This window comes from Falco biarmicus, chromosome 4, assembly GCF_023638135.1.
Source record: "Falco biarmicus isolate bFalBia1 chromosome 4, bFalBia1.pri, whole genome shotgun sequence".
NCBI classification, from domain to species: Eukaryota; Metazoa; Chordata; class Aves; order Falconiformes; family Falconidae; genus Falco; species Falco biarmicus.
In genome coordinates, this window is record NC_079291.1 from 66,181,960 (window position 1) to 66,209,526 (window position 27,567).

At 49.4% G+C, this 27,567-nt stretch overlaps 2 protein-coding genes across 11 annotated transcripts in view; one reads left to right on the top strand and one right to left on the bottom strand.

Annotated features, from left to right (window-relative positions):
- Positions 1-17,274, top strand: part of ELAVL1 (ELAV like RNA binding protein 1) — a 58,937-nt gene extending 41,663 nt beyond the window's left edge. The window contains exons 6-10 of one of the 9 annotated variants that reach the window (XR_008821316.1): positions 1,872-11,622; positions 14,226-14,354; positions 14,874-14,988; positions 16,408-16,539; positions 16,784-17,274. The gene's annotated coding sequence lies outside the window, so the exon portion shown is untranslated. Of the gene's footprint in view, positions 1-1,871; positions 14,355-14,873; positions 15,579-16,407; positions 16,540-16,783 lie in introns of all 9 variants that reach the window. The other 8 variants (XR_008821318.1, XR_008821319.1, XR_008821315.1 and 5 more) reach the window with 8 other exon arrangements.
- Positions 13,005-27,486, bottom strand: LOC130147735 (excitatory amino acid transporter 5-like). Of its 2 annotated transcripts, none has more exons than XM_056335345.1 (11): positions 26,574-27,486; positions 24,278-24,357; positions 22,126-22,338; positions 21,330-21,372; positions 20,819-21,041; positions 18,227-18,326; positions 17,787-18,020; positions 16,247-16,441; positions 15,522-15,656; positions 13,255-13,354; positions 13,005-13,151 (listed from the first exon to the last, which is right to left on the bottom strand). In XM_056335345.1, the coding sequence occupies exons 1-11, from the start codon at positions 26,748-26,750 to the stop codon at positions 13,014-13,016; spliced, it is 1,638 nt and encodes a 545-aa protein (XP_056191320.1). In that variant the 5' UTR covers positions 26,751-27,486; the 3' UTR covers positions 13,005-13,013. The 2 variants fall into 2 exon arrangements, with proteins under 2 accessions (XP_056191320.1, XP_056191321.1); XM_056335346.1 differs by lacking the exon at positions 26,574-27,486 and adding an exon at positions 26,076-26,324.
- Between the last annotated feature and the right edge of the window lie 81 nt (positions 27,487-27,567).

The following is a 27,567-nucleotide window of genomic DNA, read 5'->3' on the forward strand; positions in this document are numbered from 1 at the left end:
CCTTATTGTTAACATTTCTACTTTATAGGCTCCTAAGAATAGCTTCAGAGCGAAGGGACCAAATTCACATTTAGCGTAAGAAAACACAGCTCCCTTTGAGCTCCCACCGCGGGGCTGCACTTGTCTTTTGGTTTTGGTTGGTTTTTTTGTTTTTTCTTTTTTGTTTGGTTTGGTTTGTTTGTTTGTTTGTTTTTCAAGAACTGAATTTGTCCCCCTAGGTACTTTAATCTCTCTGTTTGGAAGCAGAAGAGCCTGTCTGTGCCGTAGGCAAGTTCCTCTAACGTAGCTCTGCACTTCTCAATGTTGGATGCTCAGCACAATAGAACTGATAAATACGAAGGCCAAAAGGCTAGCGCTTCTTTTCTGTGTTTATTATACCATATTGGTTTTCTACTTACGAATTTAAAAAATGCGGAGTTCCTAAGAAGGGTCATAGTTCCCTCTCTCTTGCTTGTAAGAGGTGGTACCCGCGTATTGTGTGACTTCTCCATGACGCAGCCGGCGGAATTGAAAACTGCAGTTAATTTCTAAAAGTGTCCACTCTTAGGTTAATCAGGTACAGCATCATTTTTGTGATTGCTTTTTTTGTAGTGGTCTTAACGTAGTAAAACTAAACAAAACTTTTTAAGTGTTGCTTTTTCCTTCTGCATGACTTAAAAACCAGTTGAAGCCTTTATGATCTCTAAAGCAAAACACAACACCCAGTGAGTGGATTTGACTTTTAAATCATTGTTTTCTTCAGTCTTGCTGCGGTTATTTGTTATATATCACACTTGGTCAAACATTTATAAAGGTTGAACTAGAAATATTTTTCTGTTGAGTGGAATTTTCAGCACTTAAATTTTTTTTGTTGTTGTTGAAATGATGGAAAATCAGTAATAGTAAACTGCCACCTGAAACCTTGAAAAATTGCTACAGTGTTCACATTTTAGAATCTTTATTCTCATAGTGTTGTTCCTTATTTTTAAACATTTTTGAGCAACTTTTTGGTGGTACAGCAGAACTTTTTCACTTGGTCATTGAGAAGAAAATTACTTGAGACTTTTGAAACATAAGTTGGGATAAACCTTTATTTGACCAGTAATTTTGAATAATACTGTACTTCTAGTCTTTTTATTGATTTAATTTCCCTTAACTTATGTAATCTTTTGTTTATAAGTTAATCTGTTTGTGGGACAGAAGGTTTTATCAATTGTTTTCCATACTGTACAGTATATGGTTAAACATTTTGTATATTTAGTGTGTTTTTAAGTTATTGATTTGTTTTATATCAAATAATTTATTTTTCAGGTACCATTTTCATTTAAACTTTGTTTTTACATGGGTTTATTTTAAATAAAGTATGACACTGCTTTCCAAATGTCTAAAACGAAGTTGAATCCCATTGTGTTATTTTAAGACTACTTCTGTAAATTAACTTATTTTAGAAATAACTGCAAAACTGTACCAAGTTCATACTTTGGTTGTGCTTCATTTCAAGTGCTTGGAAATTTTCTGCAATGATTTTTAAGCAATTTAAAAAATTGGAATTTTCATATTGAAACAGTTCAAAGATTTGTTGAATGAAGCAGCAGCTTTGTAGAATCCTGTGGATGGAATTATGAGCATTGCTTTCTATATGGTATTTTCGAAATTAAATGAAGCATCACCTAGATATTTTACACTAGTGTTAATACTTAAATGAAATTATCTGTCAGTAGTGCAAAGGAGTTTTGTACTTTTGTCACATGTTCATTACTGTTTTTGTTGAGTACTTGTTTGGAACATACTCATAATGTTTTTAAATGATCCATGGTGAAAGGTGATGTACTTCAAAATAGAACTAGGCTTTTACTTAATTGTCATATTTTGTCTTTTTTTTTTTCCTGCAGGAATTGGATTATTGTTGTGCAATTTGGAATTTGGTATTTTTTTCAGAAGAATCTGGACTGTGTTCATGAGTAGTTACTCCACTAAAGATTTTGTTACTTGTAGCCTTATTAGAAAGGTGGAATTAAAAGAAGGCGCATGATTTCCTTTTTATTTTTCAGGAAAAAAATGTTGTTCTCTCTGTCTTGCGGTGTTCGTCCTGATTAAACCAAAAAGCAAGCCCAGCTACACTATTACTCAGAAATGTCTGTTGAAGACAGCTCTTGGGAAGAAGAAATCCATCGGTCTTCAGGTCAGGCAGGGTACGCTGGTTCCTTTAGGAGGAACCTTCATCTGATGTAGGATAAGGCATCCTGATGTCGTGGCCACAGGGGAGGTTGTGCAAAGTCACCTTTAAGAAAGGCTGAGGAAAAGCCATGTCCTCTCAGCTGGAAAGAACCCGTATGCTGCTGTTGGCTCGGAACACTCTGTATTCAAGTCTTAGTCCCTTTTTTCACCCACGCAAATTTTCAAACTTTTGATCAATTGAAATTGGCTCCTCCTGATTTTCAGCAGCTGCCTTGCTGTGTTCTTCAGTCACAGAAATGATCGGTCTCTTTTCAGAGCTGGGCTAGTTATCATACCTTTGAGGTGTTGGTTCTGATTTTTCCCTTAATGACTTACCTGTGAAAAGGGATGTAAAATAAGAAAAAAGTAGTCTCTTGTATATGATAACATGGAATGGATGGCGATGCTCTTTTTTCAAAAGGAAACCAAAAGATTTAGTGCAGACCTGTTAACCCCCACTTGGAGTTTCTGTTTTTTTGCAGAATTCCCAATAAATTCCTGGCTTTAGACTCTTCCCTCACTTGCTCTGTTGTGGGGACTGTTGGGGTGTCACCCCCTTCATTTCCAGAATACTAGGGTAGAAAAAAAATAAGGGGGGGGAGGGGGTGGGGGGAAGGTGTTAAATTGTGCTGATTTCCATCTTACTGGTACATCAGCAAGCAAGGCAGAAAAAAATGTCATCCTGTCTTTGTGTTTTTTCCTGTATCTCCAATCTTTAAAAAGCAACATGGAAAAATATTAATATTGGGAATGTCCTCCTGGGTCACGTTAATGTAAAAAAAAACCCAATGAGGGTTTTGTCTCCAGCAGTGGCAGCAAGAGCAGCTATTTAAGGAAAGGACGTTAAGCCTGGCCACCATCCCCTCTTCATTCCCCTCGTGCTTCCCCAGCACACACAGCAGTTGGATGTCAGAGGGGCCCTGCCTGTTCCCCTCATACCTCTTCTCCTTTTGCTTCTTGGTTTTTGAATCTACTTTACTTTTCCTTACACTGTCTTCTGCTTTCATCACTTGCTGACAGCAGGAGACTGGAAGAAAAAGTGGAACGTTTGGGGTAACTTTTTTACATGTGTGTGTTACCCGTGTGCAGTTGAATGAAGGTGAATAAATAGCAGCGTTCCACTCTTCGCACTGTGACATGTTTTCTTTGTTTATTTCCTTTTAAAGGATTTATGGATAGAAGCAGTGAACTTAGCAAAATGGGAAATCTGAATCTAGTTTGTCAGAACATAAGATCTGTGTTTTAACTGTGACAAATTTTGTTGCAGAAAAAAAATATTTGCCAATAGATTTATTTTTTTTTTTGCCAGAAGTTATTTGTTTGAATTGTGAGCATAGGACATACAGCTTTAAATGTTGAACTTTTCAAAATGGATTGACCTCTCTGCAGAGCTGTAGGTGGAGCACTTACTCTCAAGAATATGTCCTCAAACTAGAAATTACAAGGAAATTCACTGAGTTTAATAAAAATTAGTTTGGGGCTTCCTGTGTAGGTATCAGTGGACCTCTTAATCTTACTTTAACTGAAATTCTGTTTGAATGTGTTGGAACAGATTCCGCCCCCGAGTGCATGCTGCAGCCAGCGTAGCATTCAGCCCGTGTGTGCTACAAAGAAAGATGATAAAGGAGAGAGCAAAGCAGCAATGGGCTTAGGAGCACTGTTGAGTCAGCATAAACGGTGCTGAGCTGCTTCCTTCTCGTAGACTTCGGTAGGCTCCAGCTCAGGGATCAGGGAAGGAGCGTGCGCTCGCGCTTGTGGGATTTCCAGGCTGCATTGCAGGTGCAGCCATGGTAAGTAAGCGTGCGTGCTTCTCTAGAGTCATGGCACAAACAGTTACGGTCTCGATCTAACCAGACTTCCAAAATTTGGGATGAAACGTTTTTGTGACCATACATCCTACTTCACCTTTCTGTCCCAGATGGTTCCTGCTGCTTTGCATCTTCCAAGAGACGCAGTACACGTACACGTGTATCCCTGTGCGTGCATGTGTGTATGACAACGTATGTAGACTCTATTTATAGATACTTTGTTTAGAATCCATGTGTATCTGTTAATTGTCTGTATTAGCATTGTGTGTCTGCTGTGTTGCGCATATATGCTATTCCACATGCCTACACAGTATGGAAGTAATTAATACAAAGATGGATATCCTTAAAAATCCAAGTTTTATATAAAACTTTATAAGGTATTGTTAAAAACAGTACAGTAATATGATGAGCAAGCTATGGAAGTTTAAGAAAATTAATCTCCCGCTGGATGAAAATTTAACATCCAAATTTTTATCAAGTTTCTCTTGAAATAACTCTAGAAAATGGCCACATCTATATATTATATCTTAATATTTCTCAGCAGTGGTCCTGAAATGCACAATATCACTGCTTTTCAGGGAGCACCTCCCATTCGTTTCTCCCTGTGACACAAAATGCCATCACTTCTTTGGCAGTCGGTGACTTGTGAAATAATTTTCCTTTTGGTTTAAGCCACCTTTACTACTTTTTTTTTTTTTTTCACCCCTTTCTGTTTTGACCATATTTCATGGGCCTTAATATTTTAATCCTTTCTTACTGCAGGAGTGGAGGAAGGAAGACAATTCAGCTTCGAGAAGGACTGTGATTCTAGTGAAATGGCAGTGACTGACGGCGTATGCCATGGCACACAGCTTGGTTGCCTGGGGTGCATCCCCAGGCCCTACTCCCTCCACCCCTATCACTGGATTCCAGGACAGACATCCTGGCTGCTTGTGCTAGCTTAGGTAAAACACATGGAAGCCTTGCCCAAGTGTCTTAAGTGCTTCTTTTCTGCAACAAGGCAAAGTTAAGGTTTGAGCTGCGACACATTTTGATGTCTTTGTCTCGGTCAGTCACTCAGCTAGCTCGTAAGGATTTGCACCGGTTGTTTTATCGCAGCGTCTCCAGTGCTGTGATAGTTCCTAGGGAGCGTTCTGCCCGTCCTTATTTGCGTTCTGTGTTATTTACACGCAGTAATTCTCAAAGGCAGTGCAAGAGATGCAGGGCGAGGTGGAGTCTTGTTCTGAACCTTTGTGCTTTCCCCTTGGTCTGGGTGTACAGCATGCTCAGCTGGGCATGTTGGAGCCTCGCGTGCTGTTGGACTGCCGGTGGCCTTGAGGGAGGAATGTTTGCCCTGAATTTGGCCTCTCCACGTTCATAAAAAAAAAAAAAAAAAAAAGTACTGACCTTACAGAAGAACAGCTCTAATATCCGCTGCGTGGAATCTGATTTCCCAAGATACACGCTGGGTTTGGGTAAGGGAATAATGCAAGCTGGCCATATCCAGGAAAGAACAAAAAGGGAAAAGGACAAGGTTGGGGTTTTTTTGTTGAATTAGTGAGATTAAGCAGCCTGACGTAATTTGTGAAACAGCTTTGCAGAGAGTAACTCAGTGACGGTCTCGTAGCTGCTGGGTGTTAAATGCGGCAGACGGAGGGTGTCTGTGTAGGAGCATTAGCAGCAGCGCTCCGTGTCGGTGTGGGGCAGCGAGCTGTTCCAGTGGGAAATCCAAGTCATTTCACTTGTTTGCTCCGTGGGGCAAGTGGGCAGCGTCTAAATTGTAAGTAAACATTTCATTGTCCAGATCAAAGGAGGAAAAGATCTGTGTTGCCCTAACAAGAATGAGGATGACAGGGTTTTGCTCAGAAGCGTTTGGCTTTTGTAGTAGATGTGCTAGAATGGGATCATCTCGCCTGCTGGCCAGTGCTGCTGCAGCTGCTGCTGCTGCTGGAGCTGTGCTGTCAGCTGGGCTTCTTGTTGGAGCTAGCTGAACGAGAAATTCCTTCCAGTGGCCACACTTCCGTACTGTTGGCACTCATATCTGTGCAAAAGCTTAATAGATTATGAAGATGATGCGATACAGCTTCAGAAATGTTTTTGTTGTGAGAGAATTTTAGATACTGAAGTCCTAAAAACAAAACAAAACAAAAAAAACAATAATTCTACGCTATTGTAGATGTAAGTGAGACTCCAAAGGTGAATTCTGGATATCGCTTTAGGTCATGGTGTAGCTATAAATGCTCTCAATTTCCAGCATCTTACACCAGCCCTCCACGATCATCTGATTTGTACTGGTAAAACTGTTGGTAGGATTTACTTAAACTGGCAGCACAGGAGGGGGGAAGCTCAGAGTGGCCAGTTAGTGATTTCTCTCACTTCCAAACAGGCTGGAGCAGGAGAGAAGCTGCTTGGATGTCTCGCTCCCAGGTGCGGTGTGCGAAGGGCTCACGTGGGAACAGGTAGAAGGGCTCAAGCCTTTTGCTGTGCTGGTAGTTTTCAACAGAGCCATCCTGCTTTTCTCATTCTGACAACGAACCGGTTGAGTGGTTTGGTGGATTTCTAGCTGGGGACTGGAAGCGAGTGTGACATGTAAGTGGAGGCTATAGCGAAATGAATCATGCACACAGAGAAACCTGTTGAACAGGCAAAATTTTCAACTTCGAACAGCTTAGCACCTCTCTAGAGTAAAGTTAGTGATGGCATCGCAGTGGTAACAGGCACGGTTTGCTGTCCAGAGCCAGCCAGGGGGTTGGGGTGCTCATCACCGAATTAATGTCCTTGTCAGAATTGCCTCTGTAAGACTGGCTTGGAGCAGCGTGTTCCTGATGGAGTTGCAGATGAAAACCAGAGGCTGTCCCTTGGGTGGGGGGCGCAGGGGCTCGTGTAGCTGATGGAGCACCTTGCTGTGGGTGCTGCCAGGGAGCGTCGGGCATTCATCCAGCCCCTGTGGCCAGAGACCTGCTGAGCCGAGGCAGTTCTGTCTGTCCATGACTCCTCGTAGCTGTGTCAGCGGAGGCACCTAAGCCTGAATTCTTCATTACAAAACAGGGTGTCGTTACGAGACCGGTTTTCTTTGTTGGGGCACCAGGGTGCCGGTGTGTCTTGTCCCCAGCCACAGCCTCGTTCAGAGGAGCTGGAATTACGTGGATGCAGGGGCAGCGGTGGATGTCCTCGGTGGGTTGGAAGGCAGCTGCAGTCCTCCTCAGGCTTTCCGATTTGTTGTTGGGTTGGTTTTTTTCCACTCTTCCTCCTGAATGTGGTTTTTTTATTGCTATTTGAGTACTTTGAAGTCCGATGGCTATCACAGTTACTCTCTTTGTATGATGATGGTGAGTGGTAGTTGTATATCCAGCTGTCAGGGCATTCCAGACACCTTTCTGTCGGTGCTTTTCTTAAAATAAAAACATTTTCTACAGGGCTGTAAAGTCTACGCCATTCAAATTCCTCACTGAGCTGCACCTTGTTACACTAGCAAGAACGTATAGAAGCTCTCAGAAAATTCAGAACGTCAAACAGGCGTGAGCTTTGTTCTTCAGATTGCACTACTACTTAAAGAAATGGTCAAACTTTTACATATCTTTGTAAAATAAGGCTGCTGCTGTGTACTTTGCTTCCATTTTCATTAGACCCCTTTCTCAGCTTCCAGAAGTTGATGCTGTAGTTTGGAAGGCCAGGACTGTAGAGCCTAAGATTTAAGGGGGGTGGGGTAGGTGTCAACATTTTTATTACAAACAGAACCCATGCAAATGAAGAAATAATCAAAGTTAGGAACATACCGCTTGTAAATTAGGGAAGGTAGAACTTACTAGCTTGCGTAACTGAAATGCTGAGCCCTTGCATTGTGCATTTTGAGTATTCTACGTGTTCATAGACTAGTTTTGTTATTTTGGTTTGCCTTTTACTTTGCATCACTCTTAATTCCATTCTAGAGAACTTTGGTTCAGTAAGGAGTTTAATACGCTTAAGTCAGTGACACCTAAGAGCTGCAAGCAAAGGGATAATGAAAGCATATACCTTGTTTTTTATTCTGGGGTTAGAGTACAGGACAGTAGTTTTCATTTTACACCAGTGAATTTGAATAGTAAAGTAATGATGCTAGGCTCTTACCATCTTTTTACTTTTTCTACCAGAGTCTCCTTATGTAGCATAAGACAAGCTACTCGATTCTTCTGATTTTACTCCTCTTCTGACCCGTTAGGTACCATCATCTGATTTTTTTAATCCCTATCTTTCAGAGTACGTGTGTGGGTTAATTGTTACAGTCTCTTCTAGCACTTTGAACTTAATATTTTAGTTGCATAATGTTTGGTCATTAGAATAACACAGTTATCCAGGTTATCCCTGTCTGCTAAGCCAGTGTATCCAACACTAAATAGCTAGTCGTACACACCCTGTTCCCAGCCTAGGTCTAGAGGCACGGGGAGCAACTGCATCTTGTGTTTTCTCCAGTAACATAATTTTTCCTAGCTGTCTCCCCAGATGGAGAGCAGCACATTGCAGCCCGGTTGTGTTGGTCTTGCTAGTGCACTTGATATTCCTTGTGGGGATGTGCTAAAGAAAAATAGTCAGGAGCCCAGAGCTCTTGCTTGTGTATTGGGAGGTGAGAAAAAAGTTCTTGGGAGGACACCTCTTCTGGTGGGACTCGGGGAAGAGCTGTGTGTTTGGATGCACTGAGGACGGGATGGGGAAAGGAGGAGGGGATTTAGTTGGTTTGTGTCTGCCTGTTTACAGGGTTCTTGTATGTTTCTCTGGTTGTTTTATATATTTTTATATTTATATATGGGTGGGGGGGTGGGGTGTGTGTGCACCTTTCTCTGTACATCTGGTCTGGTGCTGTAGAGAGGCAAGAACTGGCAGACTGAAAATGCCCCAGTACAGCGAGGAGCTTGTGGTGTTCAACCTTGAGCAGCGTGACTCAGCTGGTTATTTCTGTTGCCTGATGCCTAGCTGTGTCACAACTGTGAGACTTAATTTGGCTCCTGCTTACTGAGCTGCTGCTTTTGCTAGATCATAAGGGGAAAGGGAGGTTTTGCGACTGCAGATTTGGAAGGTGAAATTATGCAGGTCCCTAGGTGAACCAAGTGTCTTACCTGTTCTCTGCATGTATTTTTTGTATCTGGTTGAAAAAGCAAGGGTGTTGAATGAGTGCAAAGAGATCTCTGCTTTTGTAAATCTAGTTATGCACAAATGAGTAGTTGTTACTTGCAGAGGATATGTACAAATGTTTTATTTCCTACTGAAGAGTTCACGTATTGGAAATGAAAATTGGTGCTCAGGTTGCAAGAAAACACAATCTTGAAGAGCAGGTAATAACTGAATAATAGATGACTGGATGCAGGCATCCTCTTGGGAAGAATCACCGAGATATAAGCAGCAGAAACTAACAATTAAAGGTCAGGATTGGCGTTCTGTTGGCATGAGGAGGAGAATGACGAGGAATTTAGCCTGCCTACAGCTGTGAGATCAGCAGCGGATGTCTGCTGGGCTGTAAGTGCAAAGAGCATTCGTTCTGCCTGTCTCCAACAATTGCAGCCTATCGAAGCAAATAACTGTTGGAGGGTTTGGCGTTTGGAGGATGGACAAAAAGACAGCAAAATGGAGTTAAGATGTGGAAAGACAGTATACTGAAGGGGGGGGTTGTGATACTGCTGTTATTAATACTTTAGCACGAGAGTGTGGTTTAAGGTGATGCTTTGCAGATGATTGAAGACTTCAGGAGTATTGAAAGGGAAGCAAGGAGAATGGCCAGATACCCATTTTGTTGTGGTTCCGCTCAAGGAAGGACAGTGAGTAGAAGATCTCTGAGGTGAGATGGCCAGGTAAGTGAAGCAGCGAGTTTTGGATTGGGTGTAATGTTTCAACCCTGTCATTCTTTCCTCTCTGTGTCAAGCTATGGTTTGGGTAGTCCGTGTCTCAAAATCAAAGCCAAAATCTGGTCTTGCAGAGTTTGAAGGCTCAGCATTCTAAAAATAAATACCTCTGCTCAGACATGTATTTTAGAGTGGGATTCATCCTCTGGACTCAAGCAATTAAAAATCTTGGCGCCCAGTCCAAGCCCATCAGTAAGAGACTTCAGAAGACAATTCAACTGCCGCTAAAATGTATGAGATTTACTCTGGTGGAGGTGCCTGTCTCTCACTGCTGACCACAGGGGACTTCACTTGTGTATGTTAAATGAGACGCATAACTTCTAGAAAACCAAGGTAAGTGTACATTGCACGCCTGGCGCCAGGACATCTGCGCTTGCACAAGACTAGCTGACTCCTGACACGGATTTTGGAGCATCTCACCCAGGGATGTTACAGCATCCTTCCCATGCTGAACACCTGGGCGGTTTGCACATGGAGAATGTCAAAACACGGTGAGATGCAACATGGTACAGAATTGCCCAGACTTGTTAAGAGCCAAGCTAATGAGTCAGTCAGACACCTCTGCGCTGTGTTTGGCGCTTAGCTGAGGAGTAATGCGCTCTGCTGGGTGCTCTGCACGGTGGTGGTATGTCTCGACAGGAATCCTGAGTGCCCAGCAAAGCTGCAGATGCATTTGAACGCTAGATAAAGAATTTCTAAAGTAGAGCCGAACGTTTGTTGTGAACGGGTTGCAAATGATGCTGTGAACGCGGGCATTCCCGTGCCGTGTCTTATTTTGCTGTCGTCCCACTGCAACTTCAGTGGGATCTACTGAGTCGGGTGGCAGTGGGGAGGAAGCACCTGCCTGCAGTAAGGGCTGAAACGGTTTATTCTAGAATGTTTTAGCATCACAGCAGACAAAATGAGAAGTTCCTTAAGGAAATAAGTATGTACAGTGAATCGTAAGAGAAGAGGCAATGACAGACAACTCCCAGCACACATTCAGTAGGGAGCCATTTAGTGTAGGTTACATACTGCTAATTTAAAGAAGAAAAAAAAAAAAAAAAAAGGTAGTTAAGCCATATATATCACTTAGAGCTGCTTTGGAAGTCTGACTTTACAGAGGAACCTGGTGTTTTAATAGATTTAAATAAAGACTTTGAAAACTTCTTGTGGAATGGAATTTTCAAAAAGTTATTCTAGAAAACTTGCACGGAGTAATTTTGCCACGGCTAGTATTTTAAATTAAAAATTGGTAGGTTTGGGCCTTTTTTCACATGTTGTTTTGATTTTATTTTGCCACGTGCTACAATACAGTTGTTTTGTTCTTTTTTTTCAGTTTCAATAAAACACAAACCGAGGTACTTTTTTAATCTGAAAGAAAGGAAGGTAGCAGTGCGCTCTACTGTGACTGTATAGCTCTTCAGATGTTGCTGTGCTACACTGTACTATGGTTTATACATCCTAAAAAAGATGTACAAATCATATTAAAGTGAAAATCCCTGATCAAAACTTACCACTTCTAGAAATTCAGATATGTAAAAATAATTCGTGCTCTGGAAGACATCTCGTAGCACAGAAAAGAACACGTTCTTGAAGATCAAGGCAACTTAAAACCTGGACTGCAGAAACACGCTGGTGTCTCCTGCGGGAGGCAAACCCTCAGGCTCAGGGGTCAGTTTGCTGCAAATTCATTTAAGTTTAGTGTTTATGCGGAGCCACATCCTCAAGTTCCACCAAAACCACTGGGGAAATGTCATTCCCTCATCAAAGCTCGTATGGCTAAACAGGTGGGTTTTCTGCCAGGCGTTGGGAGGTACTGTGATAAACCCCATCATAAACCATTGGGGCGGGAGGGATGAGCTGGGATGCTGCAGGGAGCTTGTCTCTTAAAATGCGGTTGGTTATATTTCTTTTTTGCAATATCATAACTGCACCTGTTGAAGAATAGTTGGATGCTGATGGTTAAGAAGGTATCAAAAAACCCAGGAGGGAAGGATAAGAAAGGTCAAAGTTAGCAGCGGTACCTGCCGCTTACCTTGGCCGTGATTCTGATTTTTTGAAGGCTTTTGGAAGTGAATGGAAGACTACTCGTTTTTGTGCAAAAGCTGGTTTATGATATTTAACAACTTCTGCTTTTCATTTGGCAAAAGTGGAATTACCTTTTCTTCTGAGTTAGAAGATATTTTAAAACCTCCGGCTCCAGCATGAAAGGATCATGCACAGGAAATTTTTTTCTTTATGTGCAATTGGAGAGTAGTTAAATGATGTTAGTGGGAGTTTTAAGCTGCTTCCACGAGTCCTAATGCTGCGGCAGTAAAGACAAAGCAGGAGGGACAAAAGGGATGAGATGGCATTTTGAGAGAGAAATTAATCCAGTGACATGAATTGTTGGGACAAAAGGCTTTTGTGGAGAAAGCTGCCCTGGGAAGCCTGGATTTTAAGGCTGTAATTGGAATTTTAACTTGGGGACAGATCCTTAGCTGGGGAAAATCTCCACTGTTGCAATTGGGCCAGGTCAATTAGTTTCAGTGTAATCAGAGGGCCAGTAAAAACCCGCGTGCAGCTGGTCCTTCCACCCCTGCGGGTACAGTGGCTCTCGCTGTCTGCGCCGGGAGACGAAGACTTGGACCAGCTGTGCCGGCTTTGTGGAATGGCTGGAAAAGCCAGTTCTGTCCAACCTGAACTTTGAGCTCTAGAGAAAACGTCGCTTAATTTTAGTTTTTAGATGAGAACCTAGTAATAATAAAAAAAGCAAGTATCTTCTTTTTTAAAATCTATAATAAAGAAAGTGGAACCTTACGGAGTGCAGCCTGGCCAGCAGATAGGGGCTGCTGACCTAAGGTGTCAGATTTTGTCCCATCTCTACCGCTTTCTCATCTCGTCCAGTTTTCCAGTACCTGCTCAGCTCCCTAACCTTTGAGAAGAACGGAGCTTGAAGAAACGTGAGGCATAAAGCCCTCAGCTCCCTGCCAGGGCAGCTGGGTCCTCGGCTGTGGGGAGGAGCTGGTCCCTTCCCCCTGCACACAGGGGCTCCTCGGGGGCGTCCTGGCACGTCCCACGGTCTGCAAAGGATGGAGAGGGGTTTTCCATTCTTTATGCCAAGTAAGGCCTTTATCTTGCAGAGCAATGTCAGCGTTTAGCACCAAGATCCCGTTCCCGGGAGCAGGACCGGTGTGACCTACACCTGACAGATGTTGTACTGAGCTCCTGTCTGATCAAACAAACTTTCTTCGATCATCTCGATCACATTGTCTTTGGGATGCAGATGGGAGCTCTCTGCCGAAGGAGACTTGTCCGTCTTGCTTACTGTATCCTGCTGCAAAAAGAAAAAAGTAGTTTTAATTTCTTAAGCGAGCCTGTGTGGGGTGTCTGTGCAGTCCTTCTGCGTTCCCCTGCTCCCCCGGACAAGCTGTACGTACCGTGGGGGTCTTCGGGGCAAAGTCTTTCTCGCAGACGTGTGCTATGATGCCAGCAGCCAGAGCATCACCGAGGACGTTGGTCATAGTTCGGAATCGATCCCTGGAGAAGAGAGAGCTGTGAGGATGCAGTTGGTGGCCACGGCTGACGCGCCCAGGATCTTTTATGGCTTTGAAATACGTCATAGAATTGTGGTTTGGGTTGGAAGGGGCCTGGAAGCCCACCAGTTTCAGCCCCCTGCCATGGGCAGGGACACCCCCCACCAGCCCAGGTTGCTCCCAGCCCCATCCAACCTGGCCTTGGGCACTGCCAGGGATGGGGCACCCCCAGCTGCTCTGGGCAGCCTGCGACAGCATCTCACCCCCCTCACAGTGACAATTCTCTCCCTAATATCTCCTCTAAATCGACCTTCTTTTAGTTTAAAGCCATTCCCCCTTGTCAACCTTTATCCCTAATGTCTCAGCCACTGGTTTTGCGAAGGGCAGGTGGAGGTGGCTGCGTTATTGCTCCTGCAGTGCGGAGGGACAGCGGCACGTGCGATGGCTGCAGGGCCGGGTACCACGGGGCGCCTTCTCAGTGCATAGACCTGCCTCTTCTACCTCCCAAACTGATGCTGGTGTCATTTTTGCTCAGCGTGGGGATGAGCTGCCGCACCAACTCGTAAAACTCTTTGATAAGCTCTTGCTGGCGCAGCCGCAGCACTACCGTTGGCCCCCGGCACAGGGATGCCAGTGGCGTGGGTGCCCCGTGGTGATCGCCGATGGAGCTGACCCTGTGCTCTGATGTTACAGCTCTCCCCTGGGAAGTTAAGCTTCCTTTTATATGGAAGAAAGAGAAAAGCAGCCGGGACGCTCGCCGTTTCTCTGCCCAGAGTGGCTGTGAAGTGCCAGCCAGCCCCCCACATCTCAGCTATGGAGAACTCGGTGTTTACTCCGGTTTTTCACCAAGCTGATTTGCTTTGTTTTTATCCTAGTACTTCAAAACGGCAAATTTCCATCTGTCTGGCTTCTCTTTGTCGGTGACAAACGTAACGAACCATCCGTTTCTATCTCAAGATCAATCTGGTCTTCATCCAGCAAGATGAAGATGGTCTGCTTGGAAGGTAGGCTTCCTCCGTGTTGGATGCAGTCCTTGGAAAATGTCATCCTTGCTTTTAGAAACTCCGGCAATGTTTTATTTCTGGTGGCATATGGGTTTAAGAGAGAAGTTGCTTATTAAATGCAGGAGGGGGGTTTTGCTACATCTGTTCAGGAGCTGCCTGATTTTCTGCTCTGATCTGGTGTGCAACCATCTTGAACTTTACCTTGTTACTGTTTTGACATGACATCTGTTCCTCTCCCCTTTCTATTTTTTAATTGTGAAAACGCCAGTGTTTCAGAACTGGAAACAGCAAACTGGGTGAGCACGTATTATAAATAATTAGCAGTGGTTTATGGTTTATCATTGGTTTCTCTGATTTGTTTTCTTTTTCTTAGAGATTGTTTTCTTAAACACTTGCCTGTTTCCACCCCTTTGGTTGCTCTCATGTGGTGGTAGCATCTTTCTGGCTAAATTTTAATTTCTTCGTTCTGTGAAGCCAGATACCTTTCCCCCTGCCTTACCTAATGTGTTCCTCTTCCAGGAATAATATTCCACCAAAACAAGTACTGTACCGTCCACTTGGCTTTGGCTTTTGTGGAGTCCATCCTCCTTTGCTGACAGAGTGGACCAGAGCTTGGAGAAGACCAGGACTGGAGGTATTTTTAGGGAATACGCTAATGAGCAGCCTTGCATAGTAATGCTTCGGGAAAAGACCAGGCGCCTACTTTCCTCCTTTTCTACCACTCGCTATGGAGGAAAGCAGCGTTCTTTTGATTTCTCAAAAATATAAACATCTCTTAGGTTTTGTTACTTGTTTGAGACCTCCAACAAAGATGTGTTGTACAGTTGGATAGGAATTTAGATGAAAGATCAGGACAAGCTGGGATTTTAGACTGGGGACCGACCTTGAGAGGGTGGCTGAACGCCATTGCCACATCCAGCCCGTACGAGGCACCGGGCAGCACCCTGGGACAGAAGCACCTCAGGGCAAACACTCCTCCAGGAGATGTAGTTATCAGGGGCTATTTCAAGAAAATAATTGGAAAATGAAGAAAGACTCTCACACTCGGCTCCTGGCCTGGTTCTGTGACCCCTCGGTCTCCGTTTGCCCCCGTGAGAGCTGCTTCGGACGTGTCATCACGAAGCGGTGCTGAGCACCTGCCCGTACCTGCCTCCCGAGAACACTTACAGCGCCCAGTCCACTGCGATGATGAGGGTGATGTCATCAGTCGGCAGCCCCACAGAAGTGAGCACGATGACCATCGTCACGAGTCCGGACTGGGGGATGCCGGCCGCCCCTATGCTTGCTGCTGTTGCCGTTATGCTGCAAAGTGGAGGCAGCCACACAGTTGTTTTTTTTTTTTTAAAGAGAAAAAGAAAAAAAAAAAAAAAGCACGTTTGCATGGCAAAGTTATTCCTGTATGGAAGGATTGGACCTGGCTGCCTCCACCTTCCAGCTCCCTGTTGCTTGTCCCACTGTGCACCGTGGCCGATGGCTTGCGGCAGGTACCTGGCACCAGGCTTACTTATTTTCACCTAGAGAGCTGCTTTATTTTCCTGTTTATAAAACGATATTACATGCCTGGAGGGGAGTAAATTAAACCTGCAGAAACCCTCTGTGCTAGGATCATCCACCCCGCTGCAGGTGCTGACCCGCTCTAGCCGTGCCATCAGCTCCCAGTTGGCTTTTGCCTATGGGCCAAGCCTTTGATCCTGTGCAGCCTGTCTGGGTGCAGAGCCCGAGCCCTCCCTGGTGCTCAGCACGGGGGCTGGGGGGTGCTGCACCTTCCCCTGCACCCCAGCTTTCCAGCCAGGTTTGCAAGATCTGTGCCAAACCGGAGAGGTGTGAGTGATGGTTGTGTCTGTACCTATGACAGAGGGAAATAATTCAGCTGCTGCAAAACCCCCGTTTACCTTATCGTTATAATTTGTCCCAAATCCAAGTCATATTCGTTGACCTGGGCGATAAAGATGGCAGCAACCGCCTCGTACAGCGCAGTGCCGTCCATGTTGATGGTGGCACCCACGGGGAGGACGAAGCGTGCCACGCGCCTGTCGATCCTGTTGTTTTCCAGGAGACACTTCAGGGTGATGGGCAAGGTTGCGGAGCTGCGGAACAAGGAGCGGTCAGTCAATCCCTGCTGCTTGCACCAGGCTTCACGGATGGGAGGCAACGCGATGGTGCAGGGATAGGAGTTCTCCTGCCGGTAAGTGCGGCGGCACCGGTACGGGGGTTGCTGCACCCATCAGTGCTCAGCCGGGTGCTGGACGTGCCTGGCCACGCCGCGCAGTGCCGTGTCTGGATGCCGGGCGTTCAGCGGGCACCACGGGCTCTGCGTGGCTCCGTCCCCCACAGCCCCTCCAGTGTTGGGGTCCGGCCAGACCCCTCGTTCCTCTGCTCCGTGGCTGCCCCCCGTGCTTGCACCCCCTGAGCATCTTCTTTCCATCCAGCACAGAGACCTGAGCTGTCACGCAGGAGCCGGGACAAGGACGGGGAGGAAGAAGACCCAGTGGGAGGAAGGAAACGAGTGTGGAGAAGAAGCCGATGGGAGATGGGGACAGCTTTTCCGAAAGGAGCTGGCTGGAGAGCGGGATGCGACTGCCCCCGCCGTGGGGCTGGGCTGGGGGCACAGCTCCCCCCACCCGTGTCGGTGTGGGGCAGAGACCCTGGTGGAGCCGGAGCCCCGAGCTCAGCCCAGAGCAGGCAGGGGCACCCGCAGCGGTGGGTGCCGGGGGAGGTGGGCACCGCCAGGGGAGTTTGTTGGGGTTACATGAAGAACCGACATTGGAGAGGCCAGAAAAACCCTGCGGAGGCAAATGTTTTCTAAGAAAATGTTTTGGTTTGTGTGTGTGTCTCCCAGAAAGGTCCGTAGTTCCTAATGTAAATTTTCTTCATTGTTATAAAGAGTGTTTTTCAAGGAAAATTAAATAGATAAAAATAATCTAAAATTATAAAATCTTACAAAAGTAGACCGCGCTTTTCTTTGGAGGAGCTTGGGGTGCATAGGAGTTGATTTAAGATTTTCAGCAAAGCTTTCGGAAGAGCTTTTGATGTTTTCATCTAAAACCCAGGGTCAACCCCCCTGCATTGTTCTATAAAGCACCTACAACCGTCCTGTTTTGAATTATTGGCAATAAAACTGGCCGCAGCAATCGCAAGAAGCACACAGGCACAGAGCCACCGCTGATTTACTTGGGGGGAAAACCCCGGGAGAGGGTGAGCGGAACGGCACTGCGGGCTGGCTGAGTCCGAAGGCACCCTGAGACCCTTCTCCATCCTGCTTCCTACTAAAGCTGGGAGCGATCCCATTTCAAACAGTGCTGGAGCATCATTTTTCTTTGCATTGCAGCTGTTTTCCCACGGCTTGCCCGGCTGTACACACGGCCGTGCCGCCCTCCACTAACCCAGGTACCTTCCCGGCTGTATCCGCAAATTTCAGCCACGTTTTCATACCTGGAAGATGTAGCTAAGGCGATCAACAAGGCTTGCAGTATCCCCTGAATGAAAGCAAAGGGGTTTTTCTTGGTGATGAGGGTAAAAAGCAGAGGTAAGAGAACGGCTCCGTGGATGAAGAGCCCTGACACTACTGTAATAGTGTATAATCCCAGCTTCTGCCCAATAACCGATGGATCTTCCATCTCCAGGATCTTGCCAGCGATGAGAAATACGATGCCAAAGGGGAAGTACCTGCAAAGAAGAAGCATAAAAAATTACTTTACGAGGTGCAGGAATCATTGCCGTGCTACACGAGGGTCATGACGGTGTTTGGTACCATGTGGTCCAGTCGTGGGCAAACCCACCCAGTGACCACGTTGGACACTTGCAGCCATCAGACCGGCATTACCATTAGATAGAGGTAAGAAAATAACAGAATGAATCAAAACCAGGTTTACCAAACTGCCATTGAGACAATTTTCATAACGGCTTCATTCAGGCACTGGCACACGTTAACCAGCGGGGTTCCTCGCTCACCCATTTTTCCCAGGAGAAGTCCTGCAACCGAGCAGATGGGTTTAGTTACTCACCAGAAGTAGTGTCTGTCATGCCAAGGGTCTCAAGGTTCTGGTGGTCACCCAGTGGGTTTCACAGGGCAAACTCCCAGCAGGTCAGACTTAATACCAATTTCCACATGGTCTTAGAGGTCACAGTAAGTCTCTGCTCCCAGCAAATACAAGCAAATGGCCTTTTCTCAAAAAAAACAACCCACCAAACTGCACAAACTGGCACAAAATTGCCCAGTGTTGAACCACGTTGCTTTGAGGAGCAAGGAGGTTTCCCAGGTACCCACTGAGCAAAAGAAAAATGAGTCTCTGAGCATTTGCCCATCTAGTTTCTAGCCCAGCACCTCTCCTTTCTGTGTGGTCCCATCAACTAAAATTCCTTCTGAAGTACAAGGGTCTGCTTCAGTCTGGGAAGGAAGACAACGGTCAGGAACTTGTCTCATCCCTCTTGTCCCTCTGGGCTGAGGGCTCCTGGAGACCCTTGGCCGGTAGCTGGACCTCGTGGCTTGCACAGGAAAGAGATGAGATAGGGTGACCTTTGTCAGGACTTTGAGAAATGAGGCAAGGCTTGGCGTGTTTAAATCTCAGCTCTCTGGATATTCATCCAGTGTTTTGTGGTCATAACAGCTGGTTTGAAAGGCATCCCTTGTTCTTCAGGTCCTCCAGAGAGCTGCTTTGGAGAAGGTGACCCTAGCAAATGGACAGGGTACTTCAAGGAACTTTTAAGTTTCTGCCCTTTCCTGGATTTCAGAAGCATTGGAGATGGGTGGCGATGCTTGGTGTCAGCCATCGCTGGAGCTGTGGTACCATCCACAGCACGGACACGCCAGGTATCCAGCGCCTGCTGCGTGGACACCTTGGTCTCAGGTCCAGAAAAACTGCCTAATTTTGGAATAGGACACAAACACCCTTTGCTGAGATCTCACCCAGCTTCCACTTGGCCTCCCCTCCTTGCTGCGAGGAGGAGCTGATCCCATCTCCCATGGCACAGGGCTGCATCGCCTGGCCTTCTCTGTCCGTCCCCCTCATTCCCCCCCCCCCCTTTTCTGCCAGGCAACCCCCACCAATTTGACACCCCCCTGCAGTAAAGCTGCCCCTGGCTGTACTAATGCCCTTGTCCAAGCTGCCCATCCCTGGTGCAGGTGCTGATGCTCTGCTGGTCTGTGGCTTCGTGGAGCTCTGACCCACCCCTTGCAACACCCAGGAAGAGCAGCCGGGTGACCAGGGCTGGCTCGGGTGATCCTGCCGCATCCTAACCCAGCGCTGATCCTCACTCCCACGCTGGCAGGGTGCTGGGGTGGAAATCCCAGAGGAGAAAAGCGGCTTCTCCGTGCCTGTTTGGCTGGGCAGGAGGGGGACACGTGTCCGTGAGCAGGAGCTTGGCGCAATCCCTGGGTGTCTGGGTCTGCAGATAGGGTTGGACCCTGGGCCAGGAGTCTGCCATAGCCGTCTCTTTTGTCCATAAGGATCTTTACGTGGATCTGTCTCTTCCCAGTCTCGCTGTGTCCGTCTCCTCCAGGCGCTGGCTGTACCGTGGCCATTAATACTGGCCGCGCTCCGGCCCCGGTGGCAGGCTGGCGCGCTCCGGTGCTGTGCTACCCTCAAATCCCCTAATTGGCTTTTTGGTTCCTTATACACTAAATTCAAGCTCTTTGCCCTCATCTCTTAATCTCCACGTAATCCTGACCCCATGCTCGTCTCATCTCCTCCTACTCTTTCCCATCCTGATTCGTCCCTTCCTTTCTCACTCAGCCTCGCGCCCAGTGTCCTGCCTTATGCTTTGAGTCAGCTCCGAGTTCCTCCTTCCCATGACTTTCTCCCCTTTAAACCTTCTTCCTCCCTCTCCCTCGCACGTGTCCTCTCCATCCAACCTCTGCCCCTTCCCTCCTGAGCCGGCTGCAGAGCACCACAGCCCCGCAGGGTTGCAAGCTGCTCCACGCGGGAGGTTTTCTTACCTTCTCCCGAAAATCCTGTTACAAATTTCCACACGTTTGTGACCACGCACTAATTCTGACCCAGCTTCCACCCGCTGCCTGCCCAGGGAGTTTGGACACTGCCGGGGGGGGGGGGGGGGGGGGGGGGGGGGGGGGGCTCGCGCCCTTTGTAACAAGCTGGGCCACCAGGAAACCTCTGCAGAAGTTACAACTCCCCTCAGCAGACTTCGTAAGAAGGACTCGCCAGCTCAACGTTATGATTTGAAAACCCTCAGGACCTTGGGTGTGAAGGCTCCCATGGAAAATCCAGGAGGAAAACAGCCTCCTCCATGCCCAACCCCTTTTTTGAGCTCCGGTATGGATGGTGCCCTCAAAGGTGCTGGTACAAGCTCCCCGCTGTGCCCCGTTCCCCAGGGACTTGAGCAGTTAGAGCTCCAATAACCTTGTCCCTCAGCATCTCTGCATCGGTGGCCACAGCAGTTGCCCCCCCGTGGCTGAGCACCCCTGCAGGCTGGGGCACAGCGCCGAGCCCCCTCTGCACCGCGGGTACCTATCGTTGCTGAGAAGATGACGATTCCCAAGACGTTCATCTCGTTGTTGGTCCCCGGCAGAGTCCTGTAGGTCATCTCGGGTGGCGGCGTCAGCTCGAGGAACACAGGCCGATGAATTTCAGGGTTTTGGTCGTCGGGTGCAAAGTAAATAAAACTGAGCGATTTCGCTGGGATCTTTGGCAAGACGGGAGACTTCACCACCGGGACAAGAACGGTTCGGTACTGGAAGAAGAGCAAAGCAGCGAGGTCAGGGTCCTGCTGGCAGGGGGCTCCACGCTGCTGTGAACGGTGCTGGTGGTGCTGGGGGTTCAAAGTTTGCTTTTCAGGCGGTACAAGGTGAAAAGAGCAGCACCCTCCCACCCTTGTGTGCCCACCCTGGGGGGAGCAGAAACCTGGGGACAGGCAGGGTGGGGAGGAAGGGGGCTGGGTGTGGGGAAGAGCCCCCAGGTGGGGAGAGCAGCCCCCCGCCCCGGAGCTGAGCTCCATCCCAGCCGCTCACGGTGAACTCACCTGCTGGAATGAAGCTTCAACCAGGTTAGAAGGAAACATGTTCCTGTAAGAGAGCAATGGCGCGGGGGTCAGAGCACGCTGTGAGCCCCCAGGGAGCAGCCTGGGGGGCGCCTTGTGGCGGGGCACAAGGCCAATGGGAGCCCCCTTACAGCCAACAGCAGCTGGGGGGTCTCTGCGAGGCTGGTGGCGAGGAGAGGCTGGGAGGACGATGATGGGCAGGACTGGGAACCAACTGGACTCATGGAAAACCCAAGGCTGGGACAGACATCAGCCCCTTGTGCAGTGCAGGACCCCCTGGAGCAGGATGCTCAGAGCCTTATCCAGTCGCCCCAGTGCCTCCGGACATGGAGATTCTGACCCAGCCCCCGGGGCCGTGCTGCACCCCTTCCCCAGAGAGCTCTTGTCCATCGGCTGCCTTAATCCAGTCCGCAGCCAGCTCCGGCTTGCTTTTCCCTTGCTGGGGGCTGCAGGGCTTGGCACGGCACGGCTGGGGGGGCGGGGGGAGAGCCCCTGACCTTTGCAGGGAATTTTAATCCCTCTGTTCCCTCCTGCTACACCCCGCTTTTCTGGTGGCTCTGGGAGGAAAGCTGGGGGGGTGACAGAGTGGCCAGAGGGACATGTGTGGGGAGAAACACCCCCACACCGCTGGGCTCGGGGCTGCTGGTGCCTGGTCAGCTTGGCCGACGGCTCTCCCATTTCCATCCTGGTGTCTCCTGGGAGCCCAGAGCCTTGTGGGAAGATCTTGGCTGTGAAATGCCATCGTCAGTTTGGCTCCTCGTGAAATCCTGCAACATACCTGATCAAATCCAGTAACGCGTCGGCGGAGCTGAGCACCACTTTCCCCACGGAGTAGTTGTCCTTCTGGGCAGCTGCGCCGGGGTGGATGCTGACCACGAGGATGATCCCAACGGTCACTGCCATGAAGGTGGTCCAAAGGTAGTAGGTGATGGTGATCACCCCCATCTTCCCGCAGGCCTTGGAGTCCATGCTGGCCAGCCCGGACATGAGGCTGCAGCAGAAAAGATTGTGGTCAGCATCTGCTCCCAAAACTGCACAGGGTGCATCTGATGGGGGAAAAGCTCCAAGGTGGGAGAAGTTGCTACAGACATTTTCTTAACCCAAGCTTAAAGGCATCACCAAGCTCTTGCACATACACGTGCCTGTGCCTGCAGGATCTCACGCCCAGGATGGCCTTGGGACCCCCCAGGCTGGACTGCAAAGCGCCCCAAGTCCCTTCTCAAGGTCTGGCCAAGTTTTCTGTTTTCTCCAAAAGATAAGAAGTAAACGTTCTTAGTGGACTTTGATGGTGAAGAACTAGCACTGCCCTTTTTTTGCGTGACACTGTTCTCTTAAGTCTCCGACACCCTGTGCTGCTGCTGTATGTCACTGCGAACGGCAAAGAAAGGTATTAGCAAGGTTTATAGAATCGTGGTGGGGACAGACCCCACTCCCCGGGGAGAGAGCTGCTGGTTCAGACTCCACGTACACATAAGCTTTCCTAAGAAGTAGCCCATAAGCTACTTTTAAACAAAACTGCTCTAAAAATAGGGAGGGTATTACAGGCTGCACCAGCAGGGGTGCTGGTACTGGGGGCAAATGGGACTGCTGGGGGGCTGCAGCGTGCCCCATGTGCCCCCAGCCCCACACCGAGCTCCTGGCTGCTGACTTTCACCGCTCCAGCCCCCGCCCGGGGCTCTGCAGAGCCTGGCCCAGCCTGCTGACAGCATCTGGCGGTGGTCCAACAGCCCCCCGGTGGGACGTGATAGAGATGGGGGCTGAGAGGGTTAATGCCACCCTTGGGGACACACAAGGGACGGGTGGCTGAGGTGGTGGCCTGCCCACAGACCCCCTCCAGCAGCCACATGTCCAGGAGGAGAGAGACCCTGGGAAGCTCAAGAGAGGCCACAAAAGCAACGCGGAGGTGGGTGACACTTTCCAATATGAGGCTTGGGGAGCTCCAGAGGTGAGCCCTGATCTGGACAAATCCTTCCCCACCGTGTGCCCAGTCCCCTCTGGGACGGTGCGTAGAGGGAAGACACCAGTTCACCGTCATTCAGTAATTAAAAGAAGAAAAAAACCTGGTTCAACGTGCAAATCAAATCCTGGGAGCCCTGTGCAAATCCCGCATCCACAGGCGGGAGAGGGGTTGCCTGGGATGAGCCAGCACCACTGAGCTGCGAGAGGCTGAGAGCATCCCGAGAGCCAAGGAAGACCCAGGCAGCAGGGCAGGGGGTGTGAAATCCTGGTGGGGAAAAGAAAGCAGCTCAACAAGGGCTGATGCCAAAAAAGATCAAGTGGGGCCAGGATAGAGCCACTCTGCTCCCAACAATAAAGCAAAGGCAAATGAGACAGCAAGAAATCTCTGAAAAACAATGCAGAAGTGACACGTCCTCAAGGGAATGTAGAGCTAATTGTTTGGGTCTTTATAACGAGCACGTGCCAGCAATTGTTTGAATTATGTAAATCCATATAAGCTTTTCAAGACCTTGCTTAGACTTTCTAGAACTGGACAGGCTCATAAAAGTGGGGTTTGCAAACGCAGACACAAGACTGAGGGGTGCTTGTTGTTTCTACCCAAACTATCTCAAAACGCTCTAAGTAAGGAAATCTGCTTTGCATTTAAACAGCTGCCCATCACCAACTGCCCAGGGATGGTCCCAGCACCGCCAGCTGGCTCAGCCCAAAAAGAAGGGAAACACCCCAGGCAGCGCAGGTGTCTGACCTGGGGGCTGGTGTCTACCAAGTCCAGGTGAGGATTTCCATCGCTGGGAAATCATGGGAAAGAGATGGACACCAAGCCAGGGGATGCCGCTTGGTACCTGGCTGCTGCAGGCCAGGGTTATTCTCACCCCAGGCAGTTGGGGAGTGATCTTCTCCAGGGGGGGTCACAGGGCAATCCCCTGGGTGCGATGGAGACGGTACTTTAGAAGCAGAAGATGATGTCTCACCTGGAGGTGATCAAGGGCAGGATCAGCATCTTCAGCATCCTCATGAGGAGTTCTCCAGGGAAGGAAAAGTACTGCTTCTCCTGCAGGTAGAGCAGAGCTGCTATGTCAGGTGAGAGCTTAGCAGACACTAATTGCAGTTTAAGGGCTTGAACTTGATAAATTTGCCTTTTTCCCAACCAAACGCAGCTCTGAGCTGGGTTCTGACACGGCAGCCGCTCCTTGAGGCACTCAGAGGTGCCGTTTCTCTGGCTGTCCCTTAACAGGAGCTGGGTCAGGGGTGGGAAATACTGGCCACGTGGGGAAACCTGGCTGTGAACCGGGAAGGGCATGTGAGGCTGGTCCCCTCCCAAAAACATCCATGGGGTCCACCACCCTCTAGGCCATGGTCCCCATGGCCCCACGGCTGGCTCCTCCTGAACGCTGTTGCTCTTGTTGAAGAGCAGAGGCTCGACCGCATGTGCAACGGTGCCCTGGTGCCAGCAGCAAACGGTGGAAAAACCTTGTGGCTGCAAATGGCAAAGCCGAGCTCGGGGAGAGGCCAGGGTGTCTGGGGGTGTCCACCCCGTGGCGTCTGCCCACCACTTGCATTCCTCACATGGGTGTGGGGAAGGGCTGCCTGGAGAGAGACCCCCGAAGCCAGGATTCCACAGCCATGGCCAAGGGAAGAGTGAGGAGTCTGCGAGACCAGCAGCCACCTGGCCAGCATCCCTCCCTCCCTTCCTCCACCCATCTCTCAGCAGCAGCCACCATCCTTTTGGCTGCTGAGTTCCTGCCAGGCCTCCATCCACCCACCCCTCGCTCCATCAATCCACCCACGCCTCGCTCCATCAATCCACCCACCCCTCACTCCATCAATCCACCCACCCCTCGCTCCATCAATCCATCCACCCCTCGCTCCATCAATCCGTCCATCCCTCACTCCATCAATCTGTCCACCCCTTGCTCCATCAATTCATCCATCCCTTGCTCCATCAGTCCATCCACCCCTCACTCCATCAATCCATCCATCCACCTGCCCTCCCTCCCCTGCTGCCCCCCAGCCCTTGTGCCGCTGTAGAGGTGCCACATTGCTGAGATGGCCCCAAATTGAGCAGGTACTTTTGGTTACTCCCAAGTAACCAGCCCCACTGGGCTTTAAGGGATGCCAAACTATTGCAACCAGTGCCCCACCGGCTGCCCCTGCACCGAGCCACCCATGTGGCCCACGCACAGCAGCTCCTGTTGGGCACAGCCATGGGATGCCCAGCTAGGGGCAAGGAGCCCCCGATTTGAACAGCATCTCTTTTGTCAGGGGGTGTCTCAGCTTCGTGGCACTTCCCCAGGCAGGAAGGAAAGTGGGGACCGGCTGCTCCACCCCTCGTCTGCGGATTCTGGGACAAAAGGCTCTAACAGAGAAGTGGCTGCTGGGGACCAGGTGCGGGGCTGTGGCAACAGGACAGGACAGGAGGGGGGCAGAGGACGGGTGAACTTGGTGCATGGCAGGGCGAGGGGCAGGAGCCCCCAGCCTCAAGCCCAGTGTGGGCGGCTGCTGCACTCTTGCAGGTGTGTGCTGGGATGCAGGGAGATTACACCCAGCCTCAATTAAGTAACAAGATCATCCCTGCTGCGGGCAGTGATGCTGAAGTGCGTAATGGAAGTGGCAAGGCTTTGCTAAGTCCTAGCGAGTGACACTGGGATGTTCCAGCGCTGACCGAGCTCTCCCTGAAGCAGCATCTCTCCTCCCGGGCTCAGCCCCGTGGATTTTAGTGCCGTGACGTTTAACAGCACGATGCTCCTAGAAAGTGCTGAGCAAACGCACCTCATTTTCTCCAATGCATTTGTCTCCAAGGTTCCTCAGAGGAAGGTGACCCCTTGGAGCCCCCAGCCTCTCTGCCAGCCACATATTGATTTGCTGGGCCCTCTCCAGAAAGTGGAAACGTTCTTTGGTTGAGCATCTGAGCAGCTGGGGACAGTAACAGCGGGAGCTTACCCCTCACACCCTGCACTGATGTTTGGGTTGGGGGGATTCTGTTACTGAGCATCTAGCAGCCAAGCATCCTTCCCCCCCTTCCCATCCCCACCCCACCTGAAGGCTCCTGGAGCCCCCCACTCCCACCTTTGGCATTTGTTGGCAGTTTTTTGGTAAAAAAAAAAAGTCAAGGGGAAAAACCTGCCCCGAGAGGTGGTTTTCTTGGGCAGGAGCCTCTGCTTTTGGGGCTGTGCCCATGTGGGTCCTTGATGGTGATGCCTGGCTGGCACCAAGGCTGGTTGCCCCAACCGCCCTGCTCCATCCCCTTGCTCCCATCCCCGTCCTTACCAGCTCCGTCAGCTCCAGCACCCGCAGCAGGAACCCCAGCAGGCACCCGGTGGCAACCGACAGCATCGACAGGGTCAAGAGGCCATTTTTATGCCAGAAAGCCCGTACCCACTTCCAGATGTGCCGGAAGGTGGTGGACAGCGAGTTCAGCAGAGCTCTCCTGACCCGCTCCCACATGGTTGTCCTCAGCTGCCCAGGCGATGCCCCTTGGAGCAGCTCCCGGCGCTCCGCATCGCCCCTGGGTGCTGCCGCGCCGACGGACCCCTGCCCTTTGCCGGGAGCCCAGCGCTCCAGCAACTAATCTCCGGGACCAAAAGCTTCAGGGCGATGTGGGAGCCTTTCCCGTAATGGAAAGTGACGTCTTCAACTGGTTAATCTGTGCTTGGCATCCCGCCTGTGCTGGTTAACCAAACCCTCCCCGGTTAACCCTCCACCCCCCGGGGCAGGGGCTGTGTGCTGCAGGCTGGGTCAGGGGTTCAGCCCTGGCACCCCCATGCCATCACAGCTGATCCAACAGGATCTGGGTCCTGCCATCAGAGGCTGCCACGGGGTCTGTGCTCCCACCGGTGCTGAGCATCCCCCACTCCTCCCCCACATCCATAAAGGCTTCATGAGGGCAAAGCTTGCAGGGGCAAATCGCTTCCCAAGAAACTGGAGAATCCCCCAAGGTGACCTGCTCATCCCACCAGCCTGAACGTTCCCCCAGGAATATCTGCCCCAGCAGACCTGCCCCCCAGCAGCTTTGTAGGGAAGCTGCCTCGAGGCTGCAGGATGCTGCTGGGACTGATTATTATGTCGATCACCATCGCTGCCCACAATATTTTAGAGTATTTCTGTGACCGGTTTTACTCCGGAGTCTCACTGGGGCAGAAGAGCGGTGCAGGAGGCAGCTGAAGGACGAGGTGGGTCAACACCCAGGGAAGGGAGCGCTATTCCCAGGCTGAGGATGCTCTGGGAATGGGAAAATATTGAAACCTCTCTGAATTAAAACCTC